General features: G+C 37.2%; 1 protein-coding gene across 2 annotated transcripts in view; it reads right to left on the bottom strand.

The window, feature by feature from the left end:
• DDX42 (DEAD-box helicase 42) overlaps window positions 1-13,517 on the bottom strand; it is a 53,174-nt gene that overhangs the window by 32,853 nt on the left and 6,804 nt on the right. For both annotated transcript variants that reach the window (XM_067717443.1, XM_067717442.1), the window contains exons 2-3: window positions 9,891-10,124; window positions 7,794-7,944 (exon numbers count right to left, since the gene is read on the bottom strand). In XM_067717443.1, the coding sequence (XP_067573544.1) occupies window positions 7,794-7,944; window positions 9,891-10,108 (369 nt within the window). In that variant the 5' untranslated portion in view covers window positions 10,109-10,124. The remainder of the gene's footprint in view (window positions 1-7,793; window positions 7,945-9,890; window positions 10,125-13,517) is intronic.

Below are 13,517 nucleotides of genomic sequence, written 5' to 3'. Positions count from 1 at the left end.
TAACAAACTGAAGGATAAAAACCGTATGATCATCTCAATAGACGCAGAAAAAACTTTTATCAACACTGATTTATGATAAAACCCCTCCAGAAAGTAGGCATAGAGAGAACATACCTCAACATAATAAAGGCCATATATGACAAACCCACAGCCAACATCATTCTCAATGGTGAAAAACTGAAACCATTTCCACTAAGATCAGAAACAAGACAAGGTTGCCCACACTCACCACTATTATTCAACATAGTTTTGGAAGTTTTAGCCACAGCAATCAGAGAAGAAAAAGAAAAGGAATCCAAATCAGAAAAGAAGTAAAACTGTCACTGTTTACAGATGACATGACACTACACACAGAGAATCCTAACAATGCTACCAGAAAACTACTAAAGCTAATCAATGAATCCGGTAAAGTAGCAGGATACAAAATTAATGCACAGAAATCTGTTGCATTCCTATACACTAATGATGAAAAATCTGAGAGAGAAATTAAGGAAACACTGCCATTTACCTTTGCAACAAAAAGAATAAAATACCTAGGAATAAAACAACCTAAAGAGACAAAAGACCTGTATGCAGAAAACTATAAGGCACTGATGAAAGAAATTAAAGAGGATACAAACAGATGGAGAGATATACCATGTTCTTGGACTGGAAGAATCAACATTGTGAAAACGACTATACTACCCAAAGCAATCTACAGATTCAGTGCAATCCCTATCAAACTACCAATGGCATTTTTCACAGAATTAGAACAAAAAATTGCACAATTTGTATGGGAACACAAAAGACCCCAAATACCCAAAGCAATCTTAAGAAAGAAAAATGGAGCTGGAGCAATCAGGCTCCCTGACTCCAGACTATACTACAAAGCTACAGTAATCAAGACAGTATGGTACTGGCACAAAAACAGAAATACAGATCAATGGAACAGGATAGAAAGCACAGAGATAAACCCACACACATACTGTCACCTTATCTTTGATAAAGGAGGCAAGAATATACAATGGAGAAAAGACAGCCTCTTCAATAAGTGGTGCAGGGAAAACTGGACAGCTACATGTAACAGAATGAAACTAGAACACTCCCTAACACCATACACAAAAATAAACTCAAAATGGATTAAGGACCTAAATGTAGGCCAGACCCTATAAAACTCTTAGAGGAAAACATAGGGAGAACACTCTGTGATATAAATCACAGCAAGATCCTTTTTACCCACCTCCTAGAGAAAGGGAAATAAAAACAAAAATAAACAAATGGGACCTCATGAAACTTAAAAGCTTTTGCACAGCAAAGGAAACCATAAAAAAGATGAAAAGACAACCCTCAGAAAGGGAGAAAATATTTGCAAACGAAGCAACTGACAAAGGATTAATCTCCAAAATATACAAACAGCTCATGCAGCTCAATATCAAAAAAACAAACAATCCAATCCAAAAATGGGCAGAAGACCTAAATAGACATTTCTCCAAAGAAGATATACAGATTGCCAACAAACACATGAAAGGACGCTCAACATCACTAATCATTAGAGAAATGCAAATCAAAACTACAATGAGGTATCACCTCACACCGATCAGAATGACCATCATCAAAAAATCCACAAACAATAAATGCTGGAGAGGGTGTGGAGAAAAGGGAACCCTCTTGCACTGTTGATGCACTGTTGATGGGAATGTAAATTGATACAGCCACTGTGGAGAACAGGGGACACAGGTTCGTGCCCCGGTCCGGGAAGATCCCACATGCCGCGGAGCGGCTAGTCCTGTGGGCCATGGCCGCTGAGCCTGTGCTTCACAACGGGAGAGGCCACAACAGTGAGAGGCCCGCATAGCAAAAACAACAACAACAAAATGGACTTGAGGACAAGGGGAGATGGAAGGGTAGCTGGAACAAAGTTAGAGAGTGGCATGGACATATATACCGTACCAAATGTAAAACAGATAGTGGGAAGCAGCCGCATAGCACAGGGAGATCAGCTCGGTGGTTTGTGACCACCTAGAGGGGTGGGATAGAGTAGCAAGAGGGAGGGGATATGGGGATATATGTATAGGTGATTCACTTTGTTATACAGCAGAAACTAACACAACATTGTAAAGCAATTATACTCCAATAAATATGTTAAAAAAAATCAAACACACACACACAAAAGAATATACAGGAAAGAGAAAATCACAGTTGTAAAGTAAATCACTTAACTAAGCCAGCAATCACTTAAGTAAGATTAAAAAAAAAATCAAAACATTTCTGTCAGAGAATGATAACCACAATGAACAGCAAAAGGATGAACATGAAGATGCAAAAGAGGACGTCAAAATCGTAAAATGTGAGGGAGGAGAGTACAAAAATGTAGACTTTTTTTTTTCTAGAGTATGTTTAGGTCTATATGACTACCAATGTAAAGCAAGTAGATATAGGAAGGGGTTAACATACTTGAAAAACAGGGCAACCACAAATCAAAAACACAACTGATTCGCAAAAACCAAAAAGAAGAGAATATAATTAAGCATAATACAAAAGGAAATCATCAAACCACAAAAGGAAAAACAAAACAAAACAAAAAGGGACAAAAAATATATATAAAATCAATGGGCAAACAAGGTTTAAAATGGCAATAAATACATATTTATCAATAGTTACCTTAAATGTCAATGAACTAGAAAGTCAGCAGAAGGAAGGAGATAATAAAGATCAGGAAAAGAGAGGAAATAAAATAGGGATTAAAAATAAAATAGAAAAAAATCAATAAAACCAAGAACTGGTTCTTTGAAAGGGTAAACAAGAATGACAAACCTTGGGAATTCCCCAGTGGTCCAGTAGTTAGGACTCCACACTTTCACTGCCAAGGGCATGGGTTCAATCCCTGGTCAGGGAACTAAGACTCCATAAGCTGCGTGGCACAGCCAAGAAAAAGAAAAGGAAAAAAAAACCCCAAAACACGGAAAAACCCCAGATAAACAAAATAAGAAATGAAAGAGAAGAAATCACAATTGATACCACAGAAATAACAAAAAACCGTAAGAGAATACTATGAATTATATGGCAACAAATTCAACAACCTAGAAGAAATGGACAACTTTCTAGAAACATACAGGCTACCAAAACTGAATCAAGAAGAAATATATAACTTGACCAGACCAATCACTAGAAATGAAATAGAATCTGTAATCAAAAAACTCCCTACAAAGAAAAGTCCAGGACCAGATGGCTTCACTGGGGATTTCTATCAAACATACCAAGAAGAACTTATACCGATCCTTCTCAAACTCTTCCAAAAGACTGAAGAGGCAGGAACACTCCCAAAGAGATTCTATGAAGAAACCATCACCCTGATCCCAAAACCAGTCAAAGACACTACCAAAAAAGAAACTTATAGGCCAATATCTTTGATGAATATAGATACAAAAATTCTCAACAAAATATTAGCAAACCAAATCCAACAACACATAAAAAAAGACATATACCACGACGAAGTTGGATTTACCCCAGGGTCAAAAGGATGGTTCAACATACACAAACCAATCAATGTGATACACCACATCAACAAAAGAAACGACAGATGCTCAGTCCCCTTCTGCCACTTGGAATCATATGTTGAAGAGAGTAGAGCCACAAGATGGAGGAGCCCTGAATGTTGCTTGAAGGAGCACCACCCACAGGTTAGAAACACCCATTTTGGCTTTTACATGAGCAAGAAATAAACTTACGGTGTTGGAGAAAGAAAAACAAACACACAAAAACAAAAGAAAGGACAAAAACCACATGACCATCTCAACAGACGGATTTGATAAAATTCAACATCCACTGATGATAAAAACCCTTACAAAAATGGATATACAGGGAACATATCTCAACATAATAAAAGCTATTTACGACAAACCCACAGCCAATATAATACTCAATGGTGAAAAGATGAAAGCCTTCCCCCCAAAATCTGGAACAAGACAAGAATGCCCATGCTCACCACTTCTCCTCAACATAGTATTGGAAGTCCTAGCCACTGCAATCAGACAAGAAAACAAAATAAAAGGTATTCAAATTGGTAGAGAAGAGGTAAAACTGTCATTATACGTAAATGACATGATACTGTACATAGAAAACTGAAAGACTCCACACAAAAACTACTAGAACTGATAAACGAATTAAGCAAGGTAGCAGGATACAACATTAACATACGGAAAGTGGTTGTATTTCTTCACACCAACAAGGAAATAACAGAAAGGAAATGTAAACAAACAATCCCTTTTCAAATTGCACCAGGGGTGGTCTAGTGGTTAGGATTCAGTGCTTTCACTGCTGTGGGCTGGGTTCAATCCTCCTGGGTCAGGGAACTGAGATCCCGCAAACTGTGCAGTGTGGCCAAAAAATATATACATATTTTTAAATAAATAAACAAAACAAAATGGCATCAAAAAAAAATACTTAGGAATAAACCTCACCAAGGAGATGAAAGACTTATATGCTGAAAACTACAAAAATTAATAAAGGAAATTAAAGATAATTCAAAGAAATGGAAAGATATCCCATGCTCTTGGACTGGAAGAATTAATAATGTTAAAAATGGCAATACTAGGGCTTCCCTGGTGGCGCAGTGGTTGAGAGTCTGCCTGCCGATGCAGGGGACACGGGTTCGTGCCCCGGTCCGGGAAGATCCCACATGCCGCGGAGTGGCTGGGCCTGTGAGCCATGGCCACTGAGCCTGCGCATCCGGAGCCTGTGCTCCGCAACGGAAGAGGCCACAACAGTGAGAGGCCCGCGTACCGCCAAAAAAAAAAAAAAGGCAATACTACCCAAAGCAATCTACAGATTTAATGTGATCCCTGTCAATTTACCCATGACATTTTTCACAGAACTAAAATAATGCTAAAATTAATACAGAACCATAAAAGACTCAAAATTGCCAAAGCGATCCTGGGGAAAAAGAACAAAGCAGGAGGCATAACCCTCCCAGACTTCAGACAACACTACAAAGCTACAGTAATCAAAACAGCGTGGTACTGGCACAAAAACAGACATACAGATCAATGGAACAGAATAGAGAACCCAGGAGAAAACTCCACATTACCTACCGTCCATTAATCTTCAACAAAGGAGGCAAGAATATAAAATGGGAAAAAGACAGTCTCTTCAGCTAGTGGTGGGAGGAAAGTTAGACAGCTGCATGTAAATCAATTAAGTTAGAACACACCATGCACAAAAATAAACTCAAAATGGCTTAAGGACTTAAATGTAAGATATGACACCATAAAACTCCCAGAAAAGATCACAGGCAAAACATTCTGACATAAATGGTACCAATGTTTTCTTAGGTCAGTCTTTCAAGGCAATAGAAATAAAAACAAAAATAAACAAATGGGACCTAAGCAAACTTACAAGCTTTTGCACAGCAAAGGAAACCATAAACAAAACGAAAAGACATCCTATGGACTGGGAGAAAATATTTGCAAATGATGCAACTGACAAGGGCTTAATTTCCAAAATATACAAACAGCTCATACAACTCAACAAGAAAAAAACAAATAACCCAATCGAAAAATGGGTAGAAGACCTAAATAGACATTTCTCCAAAGAAGACATATAGATGGCCAACAGGCACACAAAAACATGCTCAACATCGCTAATCATTATAGAAATCCAAATCAAAACTACCATGAAGTAACACCTCACACCAGTCAGAATGGCCATCATTAAAAAGTCTACAAATAATAAATGCTAGAGAGGGTATGGAGAAAAGGGAACCCTCTTACGTTGTTGGTGGGAATGTAAATCGTTGCAGCCACTAGGAAAAACAGTATGAAGTTTCCTCAGAAAATTAAAAATAGAGCTGCCATATGATCTAGCAATCCCACTCCTGGGCATATATCCAGACAAAACCGTAATTCAAAAGATACATGCACTCCTATGCTCATAGCAGCACTATTTACAATAGCCAAGACATGGAAACAACCTAAATGTCCATCGACATATGAATGGATAAAGAAGATGTGGTGTGCGTATGTGTACACACACACACACACACACACACACAATGGATTATTATTCGGCCATGAAAAAGAATGAAATAATGCCATTTGCAGCAACATGGATGGATCTAGAGATGATCATACTAAGTGAAGTAAGTCAGAAAGAGAAAGACAAATACAATATGATATCACTTATATATGGAATCTATTGATAAATTATGACACAAATCAACATATGTACGAAACGAAAATAGCCTCACAGATATAGAGAACAGACTTGTGGTTGTCAAGGGAGAGGGGAGGAAAAGAGGGGAGGAATGGGAGTTTGGGATTAGCAGAGATAAACTATTATATATAGGATGGATAAACAACAAGGTCATGCTGTATCGCAGAGGGAACTATATTCAATATTCTATGACAAACCATAATGGAAAAGAATAAAAAAGAATATATATATGTATAACTGAGTCACTTTGCTGTACAGAAGAAATTAACACAGCATTGTAAATCAACTATACTTCAATAAAATTTAAAAAAAAGAAAAGAAGAGGGGCAAATTAAAGGAAGAAATTAAAGCCAATGTGGGAATTCTCTGCCGGTCCAGTGGTTAGGACTCTGCACTTTCACTGCTGAAGGCCGGGGCTCGATACCCCTGGTTGGGGAACTAAAATCCTGCAAGCTGAGTGGCGTGGCCAAGGGAAAAAAAAAAAAGGCAATGTGATTGTGTGAATTTTGGTGCCATTAAGAGAAGTAAGATGAAATACCTGGCTGAGGAGGAAAAGATGATGAATTGCGTTTAAGGTGCCATTTTTACACCCATGTAAAAATGGTCAATATGATTCTAGAAAAGCAGAGCTGAAACCAAAGAGAGACTATGGAACTAAAGATATTAATTATTCACATAGAAGTTACGTTTTAGAAGAGGATGAGGTCACTAAGGAATGTATAAAGAGTGACAATAGCAAATCAATATAGCGAACTGTAGGAGAATCATATTTGAGAAACGAAGAGAATCACAGAATGACAGATAACAGATGGCTATGTAAGAATTTTTTTGGTACAATGATATGGTAGCTATGTTTTTTAAGAGTTATAGAAATACAGAAATACTGATGGATGAAATGATATGTCTGAGATTTACTTTAAAATAATCTGAAAGAGGGGTGGAGTTGTTAGATAACGAAAGACTGGCCAAGTTGTTAACTGATAAAGCAGGGTGAAGGGTACATGGGGGCTCATTTTATTACTCTACTTTTGTATGTGTTTGAACTTTTTCATAATAAATAGCAAATAAATAAATAGCAAATAAACAGAAAGGGAGATGGGAGAAAAGAACAAAATCACAAAAGCCTAGTGAGAAGAGTTTTAGGAAGGAAGAGGTCACAAGTTTCAATTTCCATAGCAAGGTCATGAATGTTGATGATAATGTTGATAATAAGAAATAAACATTAAAAGTACAGAATACAGAATTTGTAATTTTAGCAAGTTCCTTAAGTTTAATTACCTTACATATTTATTTAATAAATGCTAGATTGAATGAGATAATATTCATTCAAGAATATACCAAGAATTATTAAAACAAAACACACACAACAAACACACAAATTTTGAGCTACTATGTTCAAGGGATACAGTTCAAATTCCTAGGCACGAATCATCTCTGAAAATGCTACAGGGCCAGTGGAAGCATATTTAAGAAACTATAGAATACAAAAGCAAAATTCTCCCAATAAAGGGCCAAGAAACAAACTGACTGAGGACTAAAGCACTAGGTTAATCTGATCTATTTCTAATCACTGAAAATGTTAACATAACAGAGTTGATACTTGCCTCCACTTCAGCCATGAATGCCTCTAAGGGATCATCATCACTATCAGAATCTACTGGCTTGGAATGGAATTGCTGGCGGGTAGGTGAGTTTTCAGCAGGAATGTAAGGTAAATCAACATTGCTAGAATCTTCTTCCTCGTCTTCAAAATATCTGAAAATTAAGATGCATGACTGATAGAGTGAATGTTTAATTTGGGCTCAGGTGAATCTTTCATTTAACACAAATTTTTATTAAAGTATATGTCACAATTAAGAGATTTTGGTCCTTTGGCTTAGGACCTAATTATTAAATTATCACTTAATACATGCCAAATTCTAATACTGCAAAAAAAAAATCACAGCAGATTCTCCATTTCAATAGTGTCTGTTAAAAAATCACATTTCCAGTTCTCTTAAAAGGGATAAGTTTTCAGTACAAATTTAGTATATCATTGTTGCACAGATATAGCAAATATTAAAGTGTATGCCATGGAAAAAATTACTTTGTATGAAATATTATAAAGCTAGTTTATTCTTCATAATCCTTAAAAAAAATTTTGAGATGTATTCATGAGGCTAGAGACTTTCTTCAGAAGTTCTGGGCTGTTTTCTGAGAACCAACAGAAAATTTCTAAAATTAAAAATAAATGTTCAGGAATATAGCCAATATTTTATAGTAACTATAAATGGAGTGTAAACTTTAAAATTTGTGAATCACTATGTTGTACACCTGAAACTTATATAACATTGTACATCAACTATACTTAAAATGTTCAATCCAAAATCCTCACCATACTATGTAAGTATTCAGAAAAGAATTTCAACATCTGTAAAAAGTATCACTTTCCCTCTAACAAATATCCCAGAAAAGAATATCTATGTAGCTATCAACTAAAACAAAACAAAAACATTGTTTAGATCTTACCTCAGAATTAAATGAAATAGTAATACAACCAAATATTAGTTTAAAGAAATCACTACTACAGCCTAAAATTTTATAGCCTTTCAAGTCTTCATTTTAAAAGCTCTAGCCACTGTTATGTGCTGCACACACACATAAATGCATATTCATTTATATAGTAGTTTCATTAATGTATCATTTAAAAGTATCTCTGAGCCGGTAAACTGTTCTCTAGAATAATGATCCTTGACTTTGCTGAATCTTAAACACTTACTTCTGTATTTAATTGCTAAATAACATACCAACTTTTTTAAATGCTGCTGTGTACTTTAAAAACTCTGATCTTGAGGTGTTTTTTTTAACTAAAAAAAAACCTCAAGCAGTGTCACAACCAGGTTGGGAATAATAGCAATAAAAGATTTCTTCAGACTTGGCAAAGAGAGAAGTTATAATCTATAAGGAATTACAGCTCAAACTTTCAAGCCCCAGCTTCTTAACAATCACCTTCTTAGACATCAAGTTAAAAAAGGTAACCGGTAAATATGTTTCCTGAGAACTGTGGGCAAAAATCTGAGATCTTCCTACCACTATAAGATATTAAACATAACAGTTGTAAGGACTTGGGTATTGAGCCAAACTATGCCTCTGCCAGTTCTGACAACTGCCTGTGTTTCCAAAACAACTTGTATGGTGTAAACAAAAACTTCAGGGCTTCCCTGGTGGCGCAGTGGTTGAGAGTCCGCCTGCCGATGCAGGGGACATGGGTTCGTGCCCCGGTCCGGGAAGAGCCCACATGCCACGGAGCGGCTGGGCCCGTGAGCCATGGCCGCTGAGCCTGCACGTCTGGAGCCTGTGCTCCGCAACGGGAGAGGCCACAACAGTGAGAGGCCCGCATACCGCAAAAAAAAAAAAAAACTTCAGTAAAGACCATCAAAAGCCACATGAATTATTTAAAACTCTTCGGCCACATTTAGGTTTAAATGGCCTCAAATCCTTTTTGGAACAAGCAAAAGTGAAGGACCACAAAAGTATACTCCTTATGAATGAGTAAACTTAACAATTTAACTTGTTAGGAACAATGCAATCCAGTGAGATAACCACTTTAACAAGTCATATTATTATTTGAGAAACAAATGGTTTCTTTGCTTCAATTTCTGTTGATGGAATGAATACCTCAAAGCCTAACCTTTGCTAAATTACCAGGTATTCCCACTTACGCGTTTTCTTCATCAAAGTTGGCCCGTTTAGAACCAATTTTGTAGAAGGAAGGGAGCTGTGGTGGAGCCGACTTTCCAAATCCAGAAGAGCTGGTTGCCCCAAAGGCACTATGGGACTGCTGTGGGAGTTTTGGTTCCTCCTTCTTTCCCGCACTAATAGCGAAACCTCCAAAGCCAAATCCCCTCTTAGTGCCAGGGCCACCTTTATTCCAGTTCATGGTGTCAATGATTGATCTGTTAGGAACAAGAGACACTTACATAAGTTTAACTTTATAAACAGACCACTGATTTTTATGTCAGTTCCAACCTTTGCCTACAATTTTATTTTAAACCTTTGCCTCTCAATTAAAATTTTAACTTCAGTACAGCACAGATTGGCACAACACTATAAATCAACTATATTTCAATTAAAAAAATTTAACTCTGTACTTCAGATATGCAATATGCTAACCTCAATGAAACGGTCACATTTTCTGCAACACTGAAGAAATTGTTATTTCTTTTGTTGAGATCTCAATCTGAACAGGTATGCAGTATTTAATACCATGCCCTTCAAAAGGATTTGATTGCTCATTTAACATCTCATTCAGTTTGCCTATTGTTAAGGATAACAAAGAAATTTCCTAAGCACCGATCAAATGGGTTTAAAAACACCTTATCTCTTATAAGTCTTGGTTCCAAAAAACCTTTTTTTAATGACACAAGTTACCTACGTTTTATAGAATAGCAGAAAACTCAGAACGCGAAAAGGAACAAAATAAAATTACCTGAAATTCCTCTCCCAGATATGCAATTTTGTTGATATCTTTTGCTTTTTTTCTATGCATATGTGTATACACAAACACACCCCATTTAAAATCAAAACTGAAACCATACTGTACAAATTGTTTTAGTTACTGATTTCTTCACAGTATGATACACATGAACATCTTTAAATGTCAATAAATACATTTCTCTACTTCTGTTTTTTTAAAGTTATGAAACATATCATATATCTTTGTGCATACTCTTATTTCCTTAGGATCAATTTTTTTAAATGCAATTGCTTAGCAAACGGGAATGTGCATTCGAAGTTTTACATTTACAGAAAAGTGTCCATTATACACTGAGTAATATGAGAAGGGCATAAAACAAGGTGGGTGGTATGATTCAATGTAAAAGCATGTCTTACATGTACAGAGATAGCTGGAGGGCTGCTTATCAAAATGTTAATAGCAGTTATTTGATTTTTACTTTTTTCTTTGTATTAAAGTTTACCATTAATAAGAAAAGTTTAAATGTTTATAATAGACTCTGAAGCCAATGTGAACAGAGTTCCAAAAACTGCTTTTTACAATGGCATTGTTAAAGGGACCAGGAACAGCAACAACACGCTCTACTTTTCTGGTTCTATGCCCCTCCCCCATATATAACCTATAGGTTTTGTTTTAACTATTATACAACACTTAGTTCAGTCTGTTTAGTATTAAAGTTGATTTATGCCATGTCAACCACTGCCCTTAGTTCCAGGTAGGGACTGTCTTTACCCATTTTGGACTTTGCATAAAAGTGATTCATGGCTAGAATAAGCACTTTATAAGTAATAGTTTACTTACACTTAATTTAGACCATCTCCTGCCTTCTTCAGGAATTCCTTAAGGGGAATCAACATAATTCTAGTGAGATGAGATTTGGTAAGAGTATTTACAAGCCAGAAAATTTTAGCATCTGATAGTATCGTTTAACCAATCTGTGAGCCTAGCTTTCCAAGGGCTGTTCCTAAGCAACAAAAACGACGGATTCTGAATTTTAACCTTTTTCCTAGTGTATATAATGCATAATAAGAGGCTAGTAATAAATAAGCCATTGAAATCAGAACGTAGGCAAAGGAAGGATGGAAAAAACCACCCTTGGTAGATGTTAAGAATTACATTAACAGGGACTTCCCTGGTGGCGCAGTGGTTAAGAATCCACCCTCCAATGCAGGGGACACGGGTTCGAGCCCTGGTCCAGGAAGATCCCACATGCCACGGAGCAACTAAGCCTGTGAGCCACAACTACTGAAGCCCACGCGCCACAACAACTGAAGCCCGTGTGCCTAGAGCCCGTGCTCCGCAACAAAGAGAAGCCACCCCAATGAGAAGCCTGTGCACTGCAGCGAAGAGTAGCCCCCGCTCACCGCAACTAGAGAAAGCCCGTGTGCAGCAACGAAGACCCAACGCAGACAAAAATAAATAATAAATAAATAAATTTATTTAAAAAAAGAATTACATTAACAATCTCCTAGCAGGAAGACTTTCAATGGTTTATCGAAAGCTTGCTGAGGAAGGTCAGGCAATGCATTGGGTGCTCGGCGTTTATAGATGAAAGATACAGTCCCATTCTCAAGGAGTTCACAGTGTAGTTTTAGCCAGCTTAAAAAAAAAAAAAAGATGTGTTCTAATAGAGGTACTACACAAAGTGCATTTATTGATGGCCCAGGAGGAGAGTACCCAACCTATGATGAATTGGGGACAAGGCACAGTTTTTCTGGAGATGACACTGGCGTTAACTTTTTAAATCTGAAGAGGCATTATATCAGGGAAGAAGTGTCAGGAGAGGGAATTTTAGATAGAAGGCACTGTTAAGTGCTACCACAGAGAACTAGAAATATTGCAGTGCAGCTAGAGTTCTGTAGGACATTTGGGAAAATTGCAGGGCACATGTTCAGAAAGACAAGCAGGGCCCAGGGGAACAGTTTAGTATACTATGCTAAGAACACACCATACAAAACTATAGTCCGCCAGTTATAATTTTAAGCAAAAAAAAGGACACGTTTCAGATCAGTATTTTAGAATGATTAGATGAGAGACAGCAGGAAAAGTTGGACACAAGGAAAGCAGTTAGGACATTATTATAAAAATACAAATATAAAGTGACAAGGTACTGAACAACTAAGGAAGTGGCTATAAGGAAGGAGAAGGGGGGTTGTAGATCTGAGTTATTTACTTAGGTATCTATGAGGAAGAATCAACTGGGGTAACCAAATTAGACGTGGGAGCTAAGGAGGAAGGGAGAGTCTAGAATAACTCTGGAAGTTTCTGGCTTTTACAGATTGGGTGAATGGTGGTGCCATTAGTAGAGATGGAAACCTAGAAAAGCCAGGCATGGAGAAGCAGGTAGAAAGTGAGATCAGTCCAGTACCTATGGGAGAGCTAAGGACAGCTGGCAAGTAAGGTCTGTAACTGCAGAGAGAGATCTGTGATGGGGCTATAGATTTGATATGAGACATTTGCATCTGAGGTTACTGATGTAGATAAGCCAGCAGAGAGTGAGAAAAGGGGTGAGACAATCATAGTGTATGTCAATATTTAGGAATGGGCAGGGGAAGAGAAACTCACGTGGAAACTTGAGGACGAACGAAGAGGAAGGGAGGATAGCAGAGAAAGTGACACAGATGGTGAGACAAGTTTTACAGGCAGAAAGAAATGTCTAATGTTAAAAACTAAAAAGAAGACAGGTGAGATAAGAACTAAAAAGCCTCCGTTGAAGGAGTGGGGGCAGGGTTAAGGAATGATTGGTAAGTGGTAGAGGATGAAGACTAGGCCACAAGGAGTGCAGATTACTTCCTAGGCTGTTTACCAATGACAGGAAGGAGAGCATGAGGTG

The sequence above is a fragment of the Pseudorca crassidens genome, chromosome 19 (genome assembly GCF_039906515.1).
Source record: "Pseudorca crassidens isolate mPseCra1 chromosome 19, mPseCra1.hap1, whole genome shotgun sequence".
Lineage (NCBI taxonomy): Eukaryota > Metazoa > Chordata > Mammalia > Artiodactyla > Delphinidae > Pseudorca > Pseudorca crassidens.
This window is presented reverse-complemented; position numbering and strand designations above follow the sequence as displayed.